The sequence below is a fragment of the Panthera uncia genome, chromosome A2 (genome assembly GCF_023721935.1).
Source record: "Panthera uncia isolate 11264 chromosome A2, Puncia_PCG_1.0, whole genome shotgun sequence".
Classification (NCBI taxonomy): domain Eukaryota; kingdom Metazoa; phylum Chordata; class Mammalia; order Carnivora; family Felidae; genus Panthera; species Panthera uncia.
In genome coordinates, this window is record NC_064816.1 from 15,296,346 (window position 1) to 15,320,273 (window position 23,928).

General features: G+C 52.0%; 1 protein-coding gene across 1 annotated transcript in view; it reads right to left on the minus strand.

Moving 5' to 3' along the window:
- LOC125928759 (probable threonine protease PRSS50) overlaps positions 1 to 4,916 on the minus strand; it is a 14,399-nt gene extending 9,483 nt beyond the window's left edge. Inside the window, exons 1-5 of the mRNA XM_049639429.1 lie at positions 4,616 to 4,916; positions 4,132 to 4,288; positions 3,249 to 3,511; positions 2,178 to 2,338; positions 595 to 827 (exon numbers count right to left, since the gene is read on the minus strand). Coding sequence (XP_049495386.1) covers positions 595 to 827; positions 2,178 to 2,338; positions 3,249 to 3,511; positions 4,132 to 4,288; positions 4,616 to 4,844 — 1,043 coding nt within the window. The 5' untranslated portion in view covers positions 4,845 to 4,916. The remainder of the gene's footprint in view (positions 1 to 594; positions 828 to 2,177; positions 2,339 to 3,248; positions 3,512 to 4,131; positions 4,289 to 4,615) is intronic.
- Positions 4,917 to 23,928: the final 19,012 nt, after the last annotated feature.

Genomic DNA, 23,928 nt, shown 5'->3' on the forward strand with positions numbered 1-23,928 from the left:
ATGTGGCCACTGGGTACTCAAGAAAGGGGGCCCCATCGCGGGGCTGCCCCAGCAGGATCCAGGTGGATCCGCACTGGGTAGGGGGGAACTTCGCCCAGTCCCAGACACCTGGGTCAGATGTGGAACCCCCAGGACTCAGACCTCAGCAGGGCCATGGTGACACCGCCTGGCTCTGTCTGCATAACCACCAAGCTCACTCTCAGGTGAAAGCCTGAGACCACAGCCAGGTCGAATGCTGTCTCACTGCTCACGAGGTCTCTTCTTTGGTAGAGGCTCTCCAAGGCGTCAGGGAAGCACCGGGCTCCAGCTGGCAGGTCGGCTGGCTCTCAGGCTGGGATGCCTGTACTCCCTCCTTCCCGGCAGGCAGAGCACAGCCAAGGTGTGGGTGTGGCCGAGGCAGGTGACTGGGGCATCAGGCTGGGACACTTTCAGGGCTCCGGGCTTACTGCCACTCTCTACTGGGTAGCTCTCTACAGGGTCAGTGGATCCCAACCAGCATTGGAGGAAAGGGCAATGAGGAGGAGGGGGAGGTTGGAGGACAGGCCTCGGGTGAGAGTCAAAAACAGGGGGGGGGGGGGGGGGGGGGGTGATCACGGGGCCACGAGGATGCCCAGGGGCAGCACCAGGCACAGAAGTGGAATGAGGAACACCACTGGATACAAAGAGGCAGCCTGGTTTATCACTTCAACTATCCACTTAGAGTAGGCAGCAATGTCTGTATAAACTCCAGGCACATTTCCACGACCACAGCCTAAGCCCCAGCTCACAAGTCCCACCTGGACCCATGTGTCCTTAAATTTACAGACCAAAGGGCCCCCAGAGTCTCCCTGTAGAAAGAGAAAGAAACAAACAGGCATGGAAGGCCATCCAAGTCAGAGCAGGCTCACTGCCCTGCAAGGCACCAGGGGCTCAGGCACATGGGGACCTTCCCCCAGGCACCTATCAGGCCCAGCTTTCTGCAAATATGAGAACTAAGAACTGAAAAGTTAATGGGCAGGGACACCTGGATGGCTCCATCGGTGGAGCATACAACTCTTGATCTTGGAGTTGTAAGTTCAAGCCCCATGCTGGGTGTAGAGATTACTTAAAAATAAAAACCTTTTTGAAAAAAATAGAAAAGTTAATGGGAAAACTTTAATATCCTCAGGAGGATATTTTAACTGGTCACTGCCCAAACCACAGTGGCTGTGAAAACATTTGGAATATCACCTCTTCTTGGCAGCCCCCTCAATCCATCTATCTAGCTAACAGTTTCTCTAGGACTCCTAACCCATATGGCCAGCTGCCTCCATATTTGAAGATCCCCTCCCAGACATCCCGTATACCCCCACCTCACCCAGACCACCACACGTCCTTCCCAGACCCACTCTGGTGGCCCCGCACCAACCAGCTCAGACAGAAACAGACAGCCCTCCTAACCTCTCCCAAGCCCCCTCCCTCAACGGCACTCAGTCACCCAGAGCTCATGATTCAATGTCGGACACACCTCCTTCACCCCCTCGTCCCCCCACATCCCGCTCAGGACTCAGCACCATCGCCTAGATGATGGAAACAAACGTCTAGCCCACAGTCCTGCCCAGACGGCGTCTAGAAACTTGGACCAGCACCCCAGGCCACGCGTACTCTGACTCCAACCCTCTTCTCTGGCCACATTTGCCACCTCACTTGGTCCAGACCTGGAAAACGTTCCCTAAACGTGACACGTTCCCTGGGACCTCTGAGCTGCTCCACATGCTGATCCCTCTCCCTACAATGCTGTTCTCTTTCCAAGAAATCCAAACACTCATCCTCTAGGAGTCCTGCAAGCACCCACGGGGGAACCTGGAGCTGACATCTTTGGACCTCACCTCATCTGTATAATCGCTACGATGTCTATGCCGCGGGGTTATGATGTGGCTTCACAGAGCTATTGGGGGTCAATACCCACACTGGCTCACACCGTAAGTGCCACAGAGGAGGAACTCAATTAAAGGAACTTCTGGTATTAGCGTTACCTGCCCCAGCTTCCCCACACCGTGGCAGTGCCCCCAGGCTAGCAAGGGCTGCTCCCCTCTGAAGAAACAGGCCAGGCCAGCTCAGGGGAGTCACGAGGGAGGAGGAGGCCGTGCCACTTGCGAATGAGGAAACTGGGAGGGAACAACCTCGATACAGAGGTAGGAAAGGGTCCATGAACTTACCTGACACGAATCCTTTCCTGCACCTTTATAGCCACAGAGCATTCCTTCCAATACGACATCCCTAGTTGTTTTCATGGCTTTCTGAATCATCTCATTACATTTTTCATGGTGGATGATGTCTTGGTCGACCTCATGGAGAACAGAGGTAATAAGGTCGCCACCTACAAGTAAAGAAACTCAGCAGTGGGTGGTTGTGCGCAGGTGGACAGTAAGCCCCTAAGCACCTAGAATCCCCTTTGAGAAAGGCAGGGCGGTGGGTATCGTCCCCATTAGACTCTGGAGGAAACTGAGGCCCAAAGTTGACACGGGGATTAAAAGGAGGTAAGAACTAAAACCAAGACAGGATAAAGAAGAACCGATCTGGACAGGAAGAGGCAAGGCCTTACCAGCCTGAGAAATGATCATCAGGCATCTGTTACCCTGAGTATCAGTGGTAATCGTGACAGGTATTCCGTGCAGCAGTAACGTATCTTTACTTTTGAGCAGGATCACAGACTCTCGAATGTGCCCCAGGGTTACCAGTCCAGACTCTTCCCAGAGATGGGGGCCCTATAGCCTCAGCAACAGCGACCTTCTGGCTCTGCCTGTACTCAAAAGGACGGGAAGCTCCCTAACCACCAAGATACTTTCAGAGAGGGACAGCTCTGGCTGGCAAACCACTCCTCACCTGCTGAGCAGAAAGCCACCCTGAATAGAATTCCATAGCATCTGGCTCGGTCCCCAGGGAACCTAAAAAAAAAAAAAAAAACCCAAGCCAGCCAGGCATGGTCCCTCACGAATCTCCATAAAGAGATTTCACCCCTGTATTTCTTCTCCTGAGAGTAGCTCCAGTTCCCGGGACCGGTGCCTTTCCTAAATGGCTACCATGAAATATTTGTGTTGTAACAAAAGTCCTCAATCAGTGTCCCCAAGCCAATCAGGAACCATCACCCTGGCTGCTGCTAAACCGCTGTCCCCTCACCCCTCTGCCAGGCCGTCTGCTTCCCTGTCCCCCTCTTTAGCCTGTTTGCCTAATGCAGGGCTAAAGCTGTCTCCCTCTTCCTGAGTCGGCTTCCTGCCTCACAGTCTCACCATATTCTTCTTTTCTGCCCCAACCGGTCACCCAGCACGTGGTCCCAGCTTCCACCCGGAAAGTCTTCTGAGGGATGCATATAGGCTGGATGGTCATGGTGAAGTTTACAGGGTAGAGGAGCTGGAGAAGGGCAAGGTCCTTTTGAATGGTTCCAACTACTGAGAGCTGAGGGTGGACAATGATGTCTCGGACGGGGACCAACACACTTGTGATTTCTTTATAGACACTCCGATCTCCCATTTTGACATCATAGTGGAAACGGCTGTGGGAGAGAAGAAGATGTGCCCCCTCACAGAGACCCCAGGAAGCATCCCGTGTGCCTTTTCCACACATGGCAGATGTCTCCCAGTATGGTCCCAACCTCCCTCGCCACTCTCTCCACTGGCCCAACACCAGGAATCCCTCCTTACCGACTCTCAAAACTGGTCTGCTCATCCAAACGATTGGTTTTGTTCTCGGAATTAGTATTCCTGGTAACCACACTCCCAGCGCAGACCCCGCCCATTTTTAGTGGGTATGCTTTGGCTGGGTTGGGTTGGGCTTGGGTTCTGCCAACTCGCCAGGGCAACAGAACCTACTAGGTATTTGAGGAGAGCAGGACTGGCTTCAAAACTCTCAAGTCTCAGGGTGCCTGGGTGGGTCGGTCTGTTGAGCATCCGATTCTTGATTTTGGCTCAGGTCTTGATCCTAAGGGGGGTGGGATTGTCCCCCTCCCCCCCCCCCCCCCCCCACACTGCCCAGGGTTTTGCGCTGAGCGTTGAGTCTGCTTGGGATTCTCTCCCCACCCCCCAACTGCCCCTCTCCCCCCTAGTGCACTCTCTTTCTAAAATAAAATTTAAAAAAAACCCAAAACCTCTCAAGTCTCCACTTGTCACTCCTCACCTTAAAATACAGTGGCCTGCAGTCAGTACCCACTGCTGTGTGATGAGGGAACCTCCGCACACGTGCTTGCCTCTGATCCTCACGCTCACCTGCCAGGGCCACTTCCCGTCTTCAGCCTCCTGTCCTCCCAAGATTTTCGCATTTACCTGGCCACACCCTGGGGTGAGAACAGCGCAGGAGGAAGAACCTCAGAGAAACAGGCCCTGCTCCCCAGGCTTCCCAGGAAAGGCCCAGGTGCCCCTTGGACACGTGAGAAGGCCACGGCCTCCTTGACTCCAGGACGGTGTTATGACGTCCCCAGGCCACGTACCCGCGAGGCAGAGTGGCATCCCGCTCAGACTCCACAAGCGGTGCTGCATTCCTCAGACCACCCCCCCGGGGGGGGGGGGTGGAGGGACCCTGGCTCCCCCACACTCCCCAAGAGCGCTGGTTCCCACTCTGGTGCCTCAGCCACCTGCCCAGGGCCCCCAACGCCAAGTGTCACCTGGGATCAATCCCACCAACTGGGAGACTGGGACAGATTCTTGGGGCTCGGGGGGCGTAGACGGTCCCGCAACCCTCCACACGGTGGCATCGGGGTCCTCGTGGCCGCCTCCCAAGGGCGAAGGGGAGAGTGGGGATGGCGCCAACCTGCCCCGCGCCCCACTGAGCTGCGGCTGGAGGAGCAGGAGCCAGAGTAGGAGGCCCGGGGAGCCGCCAGTGGGGGACGCCATGAGCCGGCTGGTACGGCGCCCCCTCGCGGCTCCCCTCGCGGAGGCAGGTGGACGGGTCTGCGCATGCGCGCGAGCGACGGAACAAGAGGCTCCCGGATTGGGGGCCCCACTGGCGTGCCAAACGTCGCGCACTGGGTTCCACCGGGGCCCTCTCTCCACTCCGTGACCTGCCTTTCAGAGCGCAAGTTAAAGCCTACTGTAGCTAGAGGAAGAGAACATAAAACAACTTCTACCCCTAAGGAAGGAGCCAGATCAGACTCTCTCACCTATGCCGGGAGAGAGTCAAGATCACTGAGAAGGCCTCATCTCTGAGAGCCAAGAATACAGCACCTGCCAGACAGTGAGGCGCTGAGCCAGAAAAACAAAGAATGTCCCACCTCCTCCCTCCCCTACTAGACTAGCAAGTGTCCAGGAACAAGTAACCGCAGTTTACTGCTAAAGGAGGGATAAAAGCGTGGAAAGACGCCCTCTTTGACACTTGAGCACAGAGAAGACTGTCCCGAGTGTGGAACAGACACCGAGAAACAATCCAACGAATCAACCACCACTCTAAGCAAAAAATAACAGAAGAATTTCAAGCCTGGTACACACGGAGGGTAACCATACAACAAAACTGGGCATGACTGTCTCGATACTCTCTATTAAAGAAAAGACGTGACCATTTCTTTTTTTGCTTTTTAATATTTTTATTTATCTTTGAAGGAGAGAGACAGAGCATGAGCGGGGGGAGGAGCAAAGAGAGAAGGAGACACAGAATCTGAAGCAGGCTGCAGGGTCTGAGCTGTCAGCACAGAGCCTGATGCGGGTCTCGAACTCATGAACCCTGAGATCATGACCTGAGCTGAAGTTGGTCACTTAACCAACCGAGCCACCAAGGTGCCCCAAGACATGACCATTTCTGAGCACAGTGTTTACTTAAGTCTCTGTTTGCCTACACAGAATGACTAGTTTTAACAAAAAATGATGAGACACTCAATGAAAAGAAAATTAACAACATGGTGTCAAGAGACAAAGCAACCAACAGAACTAGATGCAGATATGACATGAGGTTTGGAACTATCACACAGGGAATCTTAAATACTCTGATGAACATATTTGAAGACTCTAATTCAGAAGTCAATAAATGTTTTCTATAAAGAGCCAGAGAGCAAATATTTTAGGATTTTGAGATACAACTGAGGATATTATGTAGGCTTTTATATAAAAAGAAGAAAATTTTTCCATAAAAATATAGTAATAATCGGGGCACCTGGGTGGCTCTCAGTCGGTTGAGGGTCCGACTTCGGCTCAGGTCATGATCTCACAGTTCATGGGCTCAGGTCATGATCTCACAGTTCATGAGTTTGAGCCCCATGTCAGGCTCTGTGCCGACAGCTCAGGGCCTGGAGCCTGCTTCGGATTCTGTGTCTCCCTCTCTCTCTGCTCCTCCCCTGCTCACACTCTGTCTCTCTCTCAAAAATAAATAAAGATTAAAAATTTTTTTTAATTAAAAAAATATGTAGTAATAATAGTAATTGGGTATAATATTTTATCATACAAATCTACCAGTGAGAAGAATGGGATTATCTGGGGGGAGAATAACAATTTACCTAACTGGGTTTAAAATTAGTGTTCTCCAAAAATAAACTCAAAATGGATGAAAGACCTAAATGTGAGACAGGAAACCATCAAAACCCTAGAGGAGAAAGAAGGCAACAACCTCTTTGAGCTCAGCCACAGCAATTTCTTATTTGACACATCTCCAAAGGCAACAGAATTAAAAGCAAAAATGAACTATTGGGACCTCATTAAGATAAAAAGCTTCTGCACTGCAAAGGAAATAATCAACAAAACTAAAAGGCAACCAATGGAATGGGAAAAGATATTTGCAAATGACATATCAGATAAAGGGCTAGTATCCAAAATCCACAAAGAACTTAGCAAACTCAACACCCAAGAAACAAATAATCCAGTGAAGAAATGGGCAGAAGACATGAATAGACACTTTTCCAAAGAAGACATCCAGATTGCCAATAGACCCATGAAAAGATGTTCAACATCACTCTTCATCAGGGGAATACAAATCAAAGCCACATTGAGATACCACCTCACATGGATCAAAGTGGCTAAAATGAACAAATTAGGAAACTACAGAGCCTGGCAAGGATGTAGAGAAACGGGAACCCTTTTGCACCATTGGTGGGAATGCAAACTGGTGCAGCCACTCTGGAAAACAGTGTGGAGGTTCCCCGAAAAATTAAAAATAGAACTATCCTATGACCCAGCAACAGCACTACTAGGAATTTCCCCAAGGGATACAGGAGTGGTGATACATAGGGGCATGTGTACCCCAATGTTTATAGCAGTGCTTTCAACAATAGCCAAATTATGGAAACAGCCTAAATGCCCATTAACTGATGAATGGATAAAGAAGATGTGGTTCATATCTACAATGGGATACTACTTGGCAATGAGAAAGAATGAAATCATGCTGTTTGCAGGATCATGGATGGAGCTGGAAGGTATTATGCTGAGTGAACTAAGTCGGTCAGAGAAGGACAGATATCATATGTTTTCACTCATATGTGGATCTTGAGGAACTTACCAGAAGACCATGGGGGAAGGGAAGGGGAAAAAATAGTTATAAACAGAGAGGGAAGGAGGCAAGCCACAAGAAACTCTTAAATACAGAGAACAAACTGAGGGTGGATGGCGGGGGGGGGCAGGGATGGGAGATGGGCATTGAGGAGGGCACTTGTTGGGATGAGCACTGGTTATTGTATGCAAGCCAATTTAACAATATACTCATAAAATAACGAAATAAAAAAAACTAGTGTTCTCTATCATCAAAATCAATTGCATATTTCTGTTAATGGTGATCTATAATATTTTATGCATTTAATTTTTAAAATGGCTTTTCATGCAGCGTTGCCAAATGCTGATATTAATCCATGGACCTATAGCTTCAAGCATATTCTTCCCTTGGAAGGCTTTAATGAGCTATTTTAAGTTTTCCTCTTGATACTTGCCTTTCATCATGTCATTACATTGCAAATTAATCACTTCACTGGAGTTGAGGTGCAAGCCCCTCGACTTTACAGTTAAATGGGTTTGAAATATGTAAATTTCCTTTGCGGCACTTACGCAGAGGTCCAGAAACTGCTTCTGGAATGATAGCAGAGAGCTCAGAAAATATATTCACTGCAAATTTGTGTGGGCATGCATATCTTGCTTAGTTTAACTTTGAACAGCACAAGAACTGTATAAAGCAGCTTGACATAACTTCTGATGCAAAAAACATTAGCTATCGTCCAAATGATTTGACTATAGCATAGACAGCAATAGAAAACTAATACAGGAATGAGAAAGAATAGAGAGGATACTGTTATAAGGTCCTTGCACTTCCTGAAAAGCAAATAGTATTACTTGAAAGAAAAGGGCAATTAATGAAAGATATATACTGTAAACTCTAGGGAAATCAGGAAAAACAGTTACATAACTATCAATAAGACCAGAGCAAAGACAAAATAGAATCATAAAAAATACTCCATTAATTTAAAAGAAAGCAGGAACAGAGAAAAAGAGAAACGAGATGGTACAAATAGAAAGCAATTGGCATGATAGATTTTAATCCAACAATATCAACACTTACACGAAAGGCGAATGTTCTATTAAATGAATTAATGCTTCTTTTTTTTTTTTAACGTTTATTTATTTTTGAGACAGAGAGAGACAGAGCATGAACGGGGGAGGGGCAGAGAGAGAGGGAGACACAGAATCTGAAACAGGCTCCAGGCTCTGAGCTGTCAGCCCAGAGCCCGACGCGGGGCTCGAACTCACGGACCGCGAGATCGTGACCTGAGCCGAAGTCGGCCGCTTAACCGACTGAGCCACCCAGGCGCCCCAATGCTTCTTTTTTTTTTTAAGTAGGTTCCACACCCAGCGTGGAGCCCAACATGGCACTTGAACTCACAACCCTGAGATCAAGACCTGAGCTGAGATCGAGAGTTGGACATTCAACCATCTGAGCCACCCAGGTGCCTCGAATGAAAGCTTCTATTATGTGAATTAAGACACTCAAACTGGTTTTTTTTTTAAAAAACACAGCTCAAATATATAAAAACACAGCTTGGGGCGCCTGGGTGGCTCAGTCGGTTAAGCGTCCGACTTCGGCTCAGGTCATGATCTCACCGTCCATGAGTTCGAGCCCCGCGTCGGGCTCTGGGCTGACAGCTCAGAGCCTGGAGCCTGCTTCAGATTCTGTGTCTCCCTCTCTCTCTGTCCCTCCCCCGTTCATGCTCTGTCTCTCTCTGTCTCAAAAATAAATAAACATTAAAAAGAAATTTTTTTTAAATAAGAACACAGCTTAAATATAAAAACAGGGAGGTTATAGGGAAAAGGATGGACTATGATATATGGTGCAAACACTGGCTAAACAAAGGAGTGGCTCTATTACCAACAGCCAAAGCCAACCTCAGAGCAAAGGATATTATCAGGGATAAGCAGAGACATTAATTACAGATGATAAACAAAATTCTAAATGTGTATGTACCTAAATACACCTAAACAACAGAGCTCAGAATTTACAGAGCAAGGAGAAAAAGACAACCTAACCAAAATTAGAATCTGGAACTTCAACATGTCTTTCTAAAAAACTGATAGAACAAGTACACAGAGAACTAGTAAGCATACATAAGATCTGCAAAATACTATCAATGAGTTAGACCTAATGGACATTTATAGATATTCTATCCTAGCAACAGCAGGATACACTTTTTTGCCCAGTATTTGTGAAACATACACCAAGACAGACTGCATTATGGGCCATTAAAGAAGTGGTCATAAATTTAAAGAACTGAGACTATACAAATTACATCATGCAGATACAGATCATAACAGAAATTAGAATAACAGAAAAATGTCTTGAAAGTTGGCAAATGTTTCGAGTTTTTTAAAACTTGGGAGTTTGGACTTCCAGAATGGCTTCGTGAAGAATCTGGTTGATTCTCCCTCTAGAGAAAAAGCTACTTAACTGGTGAAAGTTATTTTTTAAAAACCATGATGTCAGGTGTCTGGAAAAATCCTATGGGCATACAAAACACCGAGAAATATTTATACGAGAAAATCTACAAAACTTGGTAAGAACAGCAGGAGCCTATGGCATTTGAGCCCTAACCAGCTCTCATCCCCCCTCCTTAGCTCCATTTTATGGAACTCTGCTATGAATAAGCGGCCAAGACAACGGGATCTCCTTCTCCCCCAGCTAAGATTTCACCTCAGAAGAAGGAGGTAGCTCGTGTCTCTCCTTCCCCAAAGTCCATTTGCAGAAGCCCTGTTCCAACAGGCATGCCCAGGAGGACTGGAGCTCCCTTTCCACACTTTGCTCCTACTCACAGGGCAGAAGGTCAACCCCAGGCACAGAAGGCTGAGAGCACTGGGGCTTCGGGTGCCCCATCCCAGCTCACTCACAGGACAGAGGTTCCGCCTGGGGAAGGGCCAGTGAGAAGCCCCATGGATTCCATCTGTTTCCCAGCGCCCACTCACGGATCAGGAGTTTCACTCGAGGAGAAGCAGGCTGCCCCCCCCCATCCTCGGCTCTGGTGCAGCAGCAGCACAAACATTCTGCCCAGGAGGACAGGCAGGCTGCAAGGAGGGCACTGCAGCTCTCTCTGAAATAACTGAATTTATTTGGAACAGACGTAGAGAAATTCGTGCCTCAGGGAGTTGTTTAAAACAGAGAGATCTTCCTGATTAGCAAGTAAGAGAGGGTTGATAGCTCCATAACACTGGCAGCGACAAGTGAAATGGTAGACCGGCTGGAAGTTTAACAGAGAAAACTAGTTCAGAAAACTAGAAAGAAAACTAGAGAGAGCCAGAAAGACCATGCACACACCACTGTGCACAAACTATGTCTTCTAGGGAGTGAATGGACAAGGAACTCCCAAGCTACTAGTCCCTGGCTGAACATGTAGGGGAAAAGTAAATTCCCTAAGCTGTGAAAGCAGTCTCCAAGATAAACACACATATTCAACAGTCAATAGCGAAAATAAAACTGACTAAAGGGGTTTACACACGACCATTGACCAATGAGTGGCTTATGCTGATTCAGGAATCAACCCTAAAATAAGGGGGGGGGGGTGCAGGAATCTGAGCGAGGATATCTCAGAGACTGCAAAATGGAAGGGAAATAGACTTCACAGAATTATCTTACCCAAGTCACTAAACAAATAAACAAATGACCAAACAAACGACATGACCATAAGTCCGGGGTGGGGCCGGGGGGCACAGAACCAGTGTCCAGATTCGCTACAATATATTACCTGCTGTCTGCCTTTCAGTGAAAAAATTGCAAGACCTGCAAAGAAACAAGAAATGCACAGGGAAAAAGGCAGATAACAAAAATTGTCCTTAAGGGGACATCTCAATTGAGATGCAAGAAAGGATTCCACAAAATGTAACACCTTTTCGTGATAAAAACATTCAGTAAACTAGGAATAGAGAGAAATGTCCTAAGTATGATAAAGGCCATATATGGAAAACCTACAGTGAACATCACACTCAGTGGTGGAAGATTAAAAGCTTTCGCCTAAGATCAAGAACAAAACAAGGATGCCAACTTTCACCACTTCTATTCAACGTAGTACTGAAAGGTCTAGCCTCAGCAATTAGGCAAGAAAAAGAAATAAAGGCACCCAAATTGGCAAGAAGTAAAATTATCTCTGTTCATAGATGGCATGATCTCACCATAAAGGTTTCACAAAAAAGAAGAACCTGTTAGCAATGATAAACAAATTCAGAAAAGTTGTAGGATACAAAATCAACCACAAATATCTATTCTCTAATGCATACACGAACAGTGAACAATCAAAAAGGAAAGTAAGAGGGGCGCCTGGGTGGCTCGGTTGGTTAAGCATCTGACTCTTGGTTTCTGCTCAGGTCATGATCTGATGGCTTTGTGGGTTGGAGCAACATGGAGCCTGCTTGGGATTCTCTCTCTCTCTCTCTCTCTCTCTCTCTCTCTCTCCTCTCTCTCTGACACTCCCCCACTCACACTCTGTCTCTCTCGAAATAAATAAACTTTTTTAAAAAATGAAATTAAGAAAACAATCCCATTTACAACAGCATCAAAAAGAATACAAATACTTAGGAATAAATAAATTTAAGCAAGGAGGTGAAACAACTGTACAATGATAACTATAAAACACTGCTTAAGGAAATTAGAGACTTTAAGTAAACAGAATGACATCCTCTATTCATGGACTGGAAGACTTAATGCAGTCTTGTTAAAATGATAATATTATCCAACGCAATCTGAAGATTCAATGGAATCCTTACCAAAATCTCAGTGACTTCTTTTGCAGAAATAGGAAAGCCTATTCTAAAATTCATATGGAAACTTAAGAACCCCAAATAGCCAAAACAATCTTGAAAAAGAAATCCAGGTGGGAAGACACATTTTCTGACCCTGAGGATGGCAGAGCACAGAGGAGTGAAATATAGGTCCTGGCTGTACCCACCGAAGCCATCTGACATCTGGACTCCTGAGGAACAGCCATCTACTAGTCTCCTTTATACTCAGAGCCACATGACATCAGTGTTCTGTTCCCTATCACAAAGCCTCTTCTGATTGTCACAGACATTCTTTTGACTTCCCCTTCTGGAGTCTGTGTATGACCCTCCCGGTCCCCACATCCACATCCAGGTTCCATCTGGGGACAAAGCCTTCTGCCCCTACCCCGGGGGGGGGGGGGCATCAAAGGTACATGATGGAGATACCTCTCATCAAGTCTCTTTTGAAAATTTAAATTCTCATTTTTATGAGGTGCAAAGTAGGAAAGTGGGGAGAAGAAGAAAAAGCAGGGGAAGGAGGGAATTAAATGTGAAGAGTGGGGAAGGGAGGGGAGAGGAGGGAAGGTAAAAGGGGAAAGGAAGGAGGTGAGGAGAGCATAGGGAGGCAAGGAGAAGAGAAGTGGAAGGAGGGAAAGAAAGGAAGAAACTGAGTCATATGCAGGTAGGAAGATACAGAAGGCACTTGCCTTCCAAAACAAATCCAAATGAACCAACTGAAAAATTAATAAAACTATAAGAAAATAGACTAAGAGGGCTGGGAGAAAAGATCAATATACAAAGTCAATAACTTCTATCCTGCAGCAATCACAAATTAGAAAATATAATAGAAAACAAGCGATTCCATTAATGATAGCCACACACATTTTTAAAAATACCTACGAAATGGGGTATCTGAGTGGCTCAGTTGTTAAGCAACTGACTTCAGCTCAGGTCATGATCTCATGGTTCATGAGTTCAAGCCCTGCATCGGGTGTTCACGAGAATTCTCTCCCCTTCCTCTCTCTCTCTCTCTCTCCCCCTCGCTCACTTGTATCCTCTCTCTCTAAAAAAATAATAATAAACAAACAAACCAACCTAGGAACTGACATTACACCATTAGCCCAGGACCCTCTGACCCTTTCCAATCCCTCCCCTCCTCACTAAAGGGGCTCCAGCCTCACTGGCCTCCTTGATGGGCCTCATGACCTCCTGCCTCCTGGCCTTCGTACTGGCTGCTCCCTCTGTTCCCAGATATCCAGAGAGTTCATTTCCTCACCTCCTAGGTCTATACAAGGGTTGGCAAACTTTTTCTGTAAAGGGCCAGATACTAAATATCTTAGGCCCTGTGGGCCAAGAGACAAAATCAAGAATATTATACACATACTTAAATAGAACAGAGAAAACAAACTTCCACAAAATATTTATTGATGAAATTCAAAATATAATCACAACTGGGGTGCCTGGGTGGCTCAGTCGGTTAAGTGTCCAACTTCGGCTCAGGTCATGACCTCACAGTTCGTGGGTTCAAGCCCCATGTCAGGCTCTGTGCTGACAGCTCAGAGCCTGGAGCCTGCTTCGGAGTCTGTGTCTCCCTCTCTGTCCTTCCCCCGCTCATGCTCTGTCTCTCTCTCTCTCTCTCAAAAATAAATAAGCATTAAAATATATATATATATAAAATAAATAAAATTAAAAAATAAAAAATTTTTAAAAATTAAAAAAAAATATGTATATATATAATCACCACTGAGTACTATTTTTTTGTCTTTATTTTTTGGTAATACAGGTTTACAAAGGAGAAAGAATGGAGTTCTTTTAAGGGGATACCATCAGTGTTAAGTGTTCCGGATCGTGGAATTGACTGCAAATGCTCTTCTGTAAGAACCACTCTCAGCTCAGAGGTGGCAGGCCAGATTTGGTCTGTACTCAAATGTCACCTCCCCGATGAGGCTCTCCCAGGATACCCTCTCAAAAGCTGTGCCCTCCACCCAGTCTTCCCCCCTTATCCTTTGATGATCTATGCTGCACTATGTATTTTACTCACGTATACATCAACCGCCCTCCCCTTTCACGTCTAAACGTTCCGCCTGCAGGTTCGTCTTGCCACTGCTATAGTCCCAGCCCCTGGGACACGTCTGGCACCTGGTAGGCACCCGATACACCTCTGACTGAAAACACAGAATCCTAGCGCAAGAACGTAGATAACTCTCAAGTGCTTAGAGAAGTGCCTGGCTTGTGCTGTGCTCAAGAAGTATTAGTCACCGTTATTGTCACTTGCAGGAGGGGCCCAAGCATCTGGATGGTGCAGGCCCCAGAGCCGACAAACCAAATTTCTAGCCACCAGCCACCGCCATGTCCTGCCTACCTGCCTGCGGCATCTCCTCTCTCTGTCTCCCTGCTCCCTCTGCGGCCCCTAGTCTCTGTCCCTCCACTGGATCCTGCGTCCCCCTCTGGCTCTCTCGGTCTTTGTCCCTCGTTTACGGAGGGGACTTCAGGACCAGCTCCCAGGGCTCCTCGCCCCTCAGGCAGAGGCCCCACTCACTTACGGAGATGCCTTAGCTCCACTCTCCTCCATTCTGTCCCCCACCCCACCCCCTCAGTGCCTAAAGATTCTGGCCCCCATGTCTCCACGTGACTCGGTGCACCTCTCTGCTGACCCTTCACTGAGCACTGTGACTCTGCCAGGACACCTGACTTGTCCCTATCTACCCCAGGCTGCCAATTCCCCAGGCCCTACCCCTGCCTCGGCCACCCTGCTCCAAGAAGCTCAGGCCTGATCCCTGCCCCCCAGCTTCTGAGAGCCCCTCCCCCTGCCCTCGGGAAATTTCTCGTTGCTGGGGTACATCCGCTCTCCCTCGCCGGTCCCCTCTCTAATCCCACAACAGCCCCGTCCTACAAGAGAGGAAATGCCAGGTGAGGGGTCGAGCACTTTGCCACACAAGGAGGCAGGGGTGAAGCAGGACCCTGGGCAGGGCTGGAAAGGGCTTCTGGCAGTACAGCAGACAGAAAGCGACGGCAGACAGAAAGATGGACAGATTTTTGGGTGAGCGGCAGCAGAGCTGGGACTAGAAGCCGGAGCCCCTCCTCCCCGCCCGACTTCTCCGCAAGACCAGGCGTCAGGGGCTCACCCGGGAGCCGGCTCCCGCCCCCTGGCCCAGCGCCAGCCGTCATCCCCGTGAGGTCAGCCACCGGCCCGCGATTTCGGGGAAATACCAGCTCCTTATTAAAACCAGGCGGTGGTCAGGCCCCTGCTGCTTTCCCAGTAGAAACTAGGGTGTTTGTTCCGAGAGCGACGAGAGTGGGCAGGGCCTGGCCAGCGCCGCGGGCGGGAGGCGGGAGCCGCAGCACCTACCTGGCCGGGGGTCCGGGCGTCCCGGGGAGCCGGGCAGGGGGAGGGGGCGCACCCCGAGGTGTGGGCCGGGGCCGCGGTGGGGGGCGGGGGAAGCACACAGCACAGGAAAGCGGGGCCGACCGGGGAGGAGGGGCGTGGGCTGGTGACCGGGAAAGCACGCGGGAGCCGGCGGGACAGCCCCCCCCCCCCACCCGCGGCGGCTCCGACCGCGGGCGGGGGGCCTGAGGCCCTCCCCTTCCGGGCGGGCGGTGCGCCCCGAGCCGCCCGCCGCTCCCTGCAGGGGGCGCCCGAGGGCCGCGCTCCCGGCCGGGCCGCCGGCATCTGGAGCGAGTTAGGCCGGGGAGGCCGGCGGGCGGCGGCGTGAGCTCATCCCGGCCCGCCCGCTGCGGTCCCGGCGCTGGAAGCGAACGGAACAGAAGCGCCGCGCCGCGGGCCGATCGGGGCAGCGCGGCGGGAGCGCGACTCCGCCCGGAATGTGGGTGCGAGTGGAGAGGAGGTGTTGTGTGTGTCGCTGGCGCGCCGCCGAGGGAGGGCTGAGTCCCGGGAGCCGGCCGCCAGCGTGTGTCGCTGTATGTCACCGCGTGTCGTGGCTTGTGAGGGTGTGTGTGTGTTCCCGTGGGGCAAACACCGCGTGTGACAAGTTACGCGCATCCCAGCACACAGTCTTCATTCTACCAAGTGCAGAGAGGGGAGAGGGCCGGCTGGACCGCACAAAGCTGGGTCTCCTGGCTCCCTGCCACTGATCCCCTTCTCCGTGTGTGTGTGTGTGTGTGTGTGTGTGTGTGTGTGTGTGTGCGCGCGCGCGCGCACGCAGAACCACGAGCCCGCCCACCGTGCCCCACAGTGCCGGCGTCCACCTCCCCTCTGCCCACACACAAACTTACCCTTCCCGGTCACTGCCCCAGGCCCCCACCCCTGCATCCTCAGGCCCTCTCCTCCTTCAGGAGGGAAGGAGAGACCACTTCACACCCACTTCACACCGGGGTCACGGTCACGGCTAACAGTGACACACAGAGACCACACGAGGAGACCTTCCTATAAGAAACTCCTTCCTGTTAGCAGGGCTCCCAAGTGGGAGAACCCACAGGCAGGTTGCAAGGTAGTTAGCAGCCTAGAGAGGTCCCTTGGGGAAATGCGCTCATCCCTGCCAGCCGGGGGAGGGGGGAGCAGGAGAGGCTGGAGGTCACTGAACCCTGCAATGGGCCCTGGGGTTACTGCACAGGGTCTGAAGGGCCTCCAAGGCCCCAGCACCCCCAGGGCCAGGAGCCAGGGTGGGGAACATGGCATTGTGGCCATCCCCAGACACAGAGTGGGGAGCTGGAGCTAGAGGAGATGTCTCTGAGCATCCAGGGCTCCCCTGACCCATCAGGCTGGTCCCGGCCTTTGACCCTCACCTAAAGGATCAGCTGTGCCAGCTTTGGGTATCTGTAGCCCCAGCTGTGCTAGAGACCTTAGGGGGGTAGCCCTGGCCACCCAGCACCCACCAGCCTTCCTCCCGGGGCTTGCAGCATTGTTATGCTCCCATCCTCCTCCCTTCACCCCACAGCTGGGCAGTGGCTCTGAGACAAGGACCCTGCCTGCAAGATGGGGCACAGGAGTCTGTCCCCCTTCCTCACCAGCTGTTGCTCCTGGGGCCCAAAGTACACGTTTGCAAAGGGTTGGCCAAGAGCTCCAGGCCTCTGAGTCACCTCTGGGCCTCCACCTGTGAGACGAAAGGATGCCCTGACCTGGCTACGCCTCCACACAGAGTGTAAACTCTAAAGGGACAGGCATCTACTGTAGCCAAAGGGGTCCTCAGCTCCCAGGACACAGGCTCAGCTCTCAAGACACTGGGGCAAGCCGGGTGAGGGTGTTTTTTTTGTTGTTGTTGTTTTTAACTGGAATGACTCTGGTTTGTATAACCAGAGCTTCCAAATTACTTAGCAAAACATGTTTGCTTTTTAATTAACATGTGCTTGCAAACAATGGTTTTAATTAAAGTGGGTGGGGGGAGTGAAGGGACGTGGGGGAGAATATTTCAAGGAGCTCCAAGTCCTGGGCCAGACTTCTTAAAAATAAAGTGGCAGCTTTGCCCCAAGCCAGCAGAAGCTGGGAGGCCAGGCTCTTTGGGAAGCTCCAAGAACACCCCTACCTGCCTCCACCCCTCTCCAGCTCCTTTGTTGAGAATTCATCGTATTGCTGATGGTTAAGTTGCTCACGTACCTACTGTTCCCTGGGCCCCCTGGGAAGGGGTGGTCTTTTAGAAGGCCATTTTGCAGGTAGATGGAGCGGGGTCCACCAGATAAGAAAGAGGGGACAGCATGAGTGGAGACGTGAGAGTGTGGGCTTTGTTGGGGGAATATTAAGTTCACTGGGGAGGGAGAGAGCAGAGGTGGGGGAAGGTGACCTGTGAAAAAGCCAGATTCCCCAGACTGGTGGACTGAAAGGGTAGTGCTGGACTGGGAGGCACTGATGTCCAAGTCCCAAGGAGAGGTGAGCTGGGGCCAGGGTGGAAGGCTGCTTTGGGCAGAGGGATTGGTGGAGGAAGGGGAGGGACTGTGGAGACTAGAAGTCAGGAGGTGGCCTGGAATCAGGGGCCTGGGGCTTGCTGGTCAGAGGCGGCTGCTGCAGGTTTGGTGGGATCCAGCAGGGGGCAGCGTGGGCCCCCTCATCCTGGACTCAGGATGCACCCAATCAGTGCTCTGTTCAGGAAGAGTGAGAATGAAGAAAGAGATGGTCCCTCCAAGTCAGCTACACTTTCTCCCTTTTCTGACTTTTAGAGCCAATACTGGAGTGCAGCCCAGGGTCAGAGGTCAGCACCGGGATGGGACAGTGCCCCCACCCCCTCTCACATGCAGACAAAGGGAGATTGAGAGGAAGGTTTTGGGGAATAAGGGCACCCACCGCCAAGGCTCGGGTCAGGTGGCCCCTGGCTCCAGATCCCGGGGGCCCCACCAGGACCCTGTTTCTCATTAGGGGCCCTCTAGCCTCCCCCAGCCTGCGCCCCCACATGAAACGTGCCTCCCTGTACTTAATTCATTACGCCAGGCAGGGTGGGAGGCCCAGCGGGTGGGGGTTATTTTTTTCCCCTGAGCTCAGACATTCCTCGCTTTATTATTCTCCACATTTCAAAGCAGCTGTTGCCTCCCGCCGCCCCCCACCGCCCCCAGCCCGAAGCTCAGAGTCCAGAAGGGGCCTCTCCAGGGTTCAGAACGGCAGAGACTTCCACACCTCCAGCCCAGCACAGGAGAGAGACTGAGGCTCGGAGCTAGAGCTCCAGGACAACCTGCAGGGACCTCCCCCCACAGTCTGCACCTGAACTTACCTCCCCCCAAGCTTGGATCCCCGCTGCCCTGTCACCCTCTTGTAACACTGTCTTCCCTGTCTCTATTCACCCTCTCTGGGCTACCTTCCACACTGGTGACCTCAGAGGCCCCCTCTACAATGCAGAGCCGGCCCTGGCGTCTCCTGCCTGGAGCAGGTGCTAGAACAGCCCTCAGGGGCCCCGCCCTGCTCAGGGCATTAACAAACCGAGCTCTGGCTGGGTCAGCAACCTTACAGAGGGCAAGGCCCATCCTGGATCAAGGGATCAGCCCAGAGGATGGCAGGGCTGGGGTCAGCCTAGAGAGTCACCTAGAGGCCAGGCCGGGGAGCAACAGTTCTAAGGACGCAGTTTTGGAGAACTAGGGAGGCCATGGACAAACTGTTGTCCCACATCAGGAAGCTGCCCACTCAGCAGAGACGCCTCAACAGGGGGTGAGTTTCCTGTTGCTGGGGGTGTTCAAGCACACAGCAGCTCATCAGACTCGCCCTGGAAGAAAAGAGGTTGGCCCAGGTGTCTGAGGCCCCTTCCTGCCCAACTTTGAGGTCGGAACCCAAGGCCGGCAGGGAAGGCACCCATTCCAGATGAATGGAATTAGAGGTCCCTCCTCACTCGCTCCGGGATGGCAAGACGGGTCTGGAAGCATAGGCCGAGCTATAAGGACAGGACACTTGGGAGCGGGGCCAAGACCAGAGCAGGACCTGGCAAAGGCATTTTCCTTGTCACCTCACCACAGTGTCCTGGCGCCTGGGGGAGAGCTGGGAGCACAAGCAGGTGATGGTTGTGTCCTGATGAGTTAAATTGGGTCTGACCCAGGCCCTGGTCCCCAAGCCTGCAGGCTTCAGGGCCTCCACCTAAAAGAGGGACTGTGACCTCAGGGGAAACTGAGGCAGGAGCCTAGGCGGGGCAGGCAACCCTGGGGGTGCTGAGGACTGAGTGTGGAAGCCACTCTTTTTTCTGTTTTAATGTTTATTTATTTTTGAGAGAGAGAGAGAGCACGGAGAGAAGGAGACAGGGGATCTGAAGCAGGCTCCTCAATGATGACAGAGAGCCCGATGCGGGGCTCAAACCCACAAACCGCGGGATCATGACCTGAGCCAAAGTCGGACGCTCAACCGACTGAGCCCCCCAGGCGCCCCTGGAGGCCACCCCTGATACCGTCTCGCCGCTGCTGACCCGAGAGCCAGGCATGTCCACCCTACGTGTGGGGCTTGATGACCGGATCCTCAGATTCTTCAGAGGGTCAGAGTCACTCTGTGGTGTGGCCCTGGAGGGTTTGCGCCTTCCACCCAAGCCTAGGGGCCCAGGGCCTGCCCACACCCCCAGCTCTACTCTTCAGACCTACCCCAAGGACCCCCTTACTACAAGGAAGGCACCCTCTGGGGCATGGACTGCACAGAGCCTGAGCTCCTGAGAGACGGAGAAGCTACTAGTTAGTCCGGAGCTGGCTTAACCTGGAGCTGTGGATCTGGGTGTGTGTCCCTCCTGGGGGCTCCCAGCCCTGGGCCCCTTTACTCAGATCAGGCCGTGCAGAGGGAACCCCTGAAGCTCCTGGGATGTGCTCAGCCTCCCCCCTCATCTGTCCCTCAGCCCTGAGCACTGTTTCTCTTCCCCGAGTTAGAAACTATTGAACATGTGCCGTCCTGTCTCTGCAGCCACCATCCCGCCCCTGTGCTGCAGCTAGAGACAAGGGGCTGTGGCCACTGGCTTCCCACTCCCAGCTGCAGGTGGGAACAGGTATAGGCATCCAAAGGTTTGGGGACACTCCGAATCACAGGGTCCCAGAGTCTGCAATGAAGGGAATGGAAGCGTCTTCCCCCCGCCAACCCTGTGTGCCCCCTCCCCCAGCCCCGGCCCCGTCAGTGCCCTTTTGTCTTAAGGGCTCATCTGCATTGCCCCTGCCAAGTCTCCACTCCCTGCTCCGTTCCAACTGGCAGGGCCAGGCCTCTGTTAGCCATCACAGAGGGAGCATAGGCATCTGATGATGACAGGACAGGTGGATGAATGAATGAGTGAATGAATGAATGGATGGATGGATGGATAGATGGATGGATGGATGGATTACAATGAGCCTTAGACCTAGAAAGGCTAGGCCTCATTCAAGGGTTTCTTTCCAGGGGTTGGGGGAGATGTTGATCGCAGATTTTCTCTGTGAGATTTTCTCAAAACCTAAAAATTGACTTGTAAGGTCTTATTTTGCCAACTAAAGACATGAAAACAACAGCCACCAGCTACCATCAGCATTGTTTTGTAAACAAAAGGATATTCTCAAGACAAAAAAAAAAAAAAAAGGAGGCCACATGAGATCTTGGAAGAAAGATAAGCAGGCCTTAAAGATGGATAAATTGAGCTTCATGGAAAGGCCATGGGCCACCAACGTGGGCCTTACTTTTTTCTCATGAAAACGTTCTTGGATATTGTCACAAGCTGGGCCCTGGGGCTTGGGGACACCCCAATGCTTCCAAACTCTACCAGCACAAGAACCCCTTTGGCAGCCTTCCTGACTAGAATGGGTTTCCCTGTGCTTGCACACCCCTGGGGGCAAGGTGCTCACTACCTCTCCCAGTTAGCTCCAGAGCTGGGGCTGTCATTCTGGAGCACCTTAAGTGGCTTCTAGGCTCACCATGGAAGGAAGGGAGGGGAAAAGACCAGAAGACGAATGAGGTGAGGTAGAAGAGATGCTGAGGGGAGGGAAGATCGAGGCCTCCAGACCCAGGGTATGGGACTGGTGGGGGAAAAGGGGAGCTCATCATATTCAGCTGGACCAAAGTATAAAAATCAGAAAGTTGGCCAAGACCTAAGACTTCCCAAGGGCCACTGTCTTCCCTTCTCTGGAGTTCCAGAGTCTTCCGACATTCCACCCCCAATCCTCTAGAAAGGCTCTGGCATGCTCATTCCCACCAAGATCTCCCCGGATAGGTGGGTGAGGTACCCAGACCTATAGGCCAGAGAAGGGAACACAGATTGGAAGAAAACTGTGGAATCCCAGGCGTCCTCTGCTAGGCAGGGGAAGAGGGGGCTGGCAGGGGCCCCCTCCCAGCCCTGACCTTCTAGGCCCTCCCCTGTCGGAGGGGCCCTGGGCCCTGGCTGCTGAGACCGGAGGGGGCATGTTGGGCGGTCGGCCCCAGGGAGCCTCATGTACACACACTCACACACTCCCCACATTCCAGCTGTGCTCTGTCAGTGTTTGGGCAAACCAGGATTGTGCGGCTTTGGGAAAGCGGGAACAAATAGCCCCCAAACTTGGGTGAGGGCGGGCCTGGGGCTGGGTGGAAGGGACCTGGGAGAACCCCAGGGAGCCACTTCTGTGCAGGGGTCACCGGGTTCAAGGTCTGGGGTTTTCCTGCTGTTCTCTGAGGCGACCGGGGCCGGCAGTCCTGTGGTGTGGCTAGGCCGGCACCCACAGGCTCCTCTGCGCCCCCTCCCCTCAGCACTCCCCACCACCCACAGCTTCGGGACGGACAGCAGAGCCTCCAGCCTGGTGTCCCCAAGCACATACTTTCACAGCAATGAGGGCTGCCTGTCACACCCGCCACCGCCTGATTTCTTTGGCCTCTCCTCCTATCTCCCCCGCATCCCCCCCCACCCTGCCTCTGATTTCATACACTCTGTGGCTTGGACCCTTTTACTCCGCCTCTGATTTCTCTTAACGTCTTCATCAGCTTTCTGTCGGCCCCTCTGCCGCTGAGTGCTTTGAGCCCTAGCGTCCCCTTTCTCATACCTGCAGCCTGATTTCTTTCCTTCTCGTGAGATTTTCCTTCTCGTAATATTTGATGTCTTCAAGACCCTGCCTGACTTCATTCTACCTCGGCCTGAGATTCTGGCCTTCTCAGCCCCTCACTTAGTGCTATCTGACCCATGCCCCATGGTGACCTCACGATCCCTGAGGATGGTGTTTGGAGAGAGGACGCAGGGCGTAGCAGGCTACCAAGAGCCGGAAGCAGCCATGCAGGGACGTCAGAGCAGAGGAGGGACAGTTGGTTCTAGGGTCCTGAGGCTGAACTCTGCCCCTGGCCCCCGGTTTTCCCTGGCTGCCCCACTGACTCTCTGGATCAGCCTGGACCAGGACCGAAACCAGAGGGGAATATTCCTGCCACCTTAGAAAGACCTCAGAGGGGGCACCTGGGTGACTCAGTTAAGCATCCGACTTCAGCTCAGGTCATGATCTCACTGTCTGTGGGTTCAAGCCCTGCATTGGGCTCTGTGCTGACAGCTCAGAGTTCCTTCGGATTCTGTGTCTCCCCCTCTCTCTGCTCCTCCCCTGCTCACACGCTGTCTCTCTCTCTCTTTCAAAATAATAAATAAACATTAAAAAAATTTTTTTAAAGAACAACCTCAGAGATCAGGCCTCAGACCAGATGGGGTAAGTGAGCCATAGAGAGACCCCAGATCAGACCCCACCTTACAGGGCACGTGACCAGGCACTTGAGACATGGAAGAAACCAGGCCAATAAGGGGGCAAACCCTTTGTCCCCTCCCATCCCTTGCCACCGGCCACAGGGCCACAGGCTAGACCACCCTGCTTGAGGGGACAGCTGGGACAGTGTTTATGCAACGGTGGGAAGGCCACAACCCGGCTGGCAGTGCTGTCCCCCCGGCCCAGCACTGACTCAGCAGAGCCCCCTAGCACATACGCACTTTAACATGCATGCAAACACACGTGCCCATATGCACAGACAAGCAGCACACACATATACAGGTATGCACACGGGCAACTCATGCACTCACAGACACACTCAGACACAAACACACAGGCCCGCTTGTGGGCACACGCATGCACAAACACACGGGGACACACAGAGATACACATTCCACCCAGCCGAGGCGGGGGGGAGAGGGGATGCTGAGTGAGGAAAACTCTCACCCCTGCAGCTGAGTGGCTCCCCTGGAACCCTCCACCCACCCACTGCGACGCTTGTACCTACAGCTGGTGGCCGGAGCCCACACGTGGTCAGCACAGCCATATACAAGAGGCAAAAAAGGCCCAGAGGGGCAACATGACCATGACTAGGATAGAGACATATTCCGAGGGGAGTCCCAACGAGTGGGACCAAACCTCCCCAGCCAGAGCTTATCAGACACAACAGCCCCTGCTGTACCCCGCCAGCCACCTCCAGCCTGCCCCC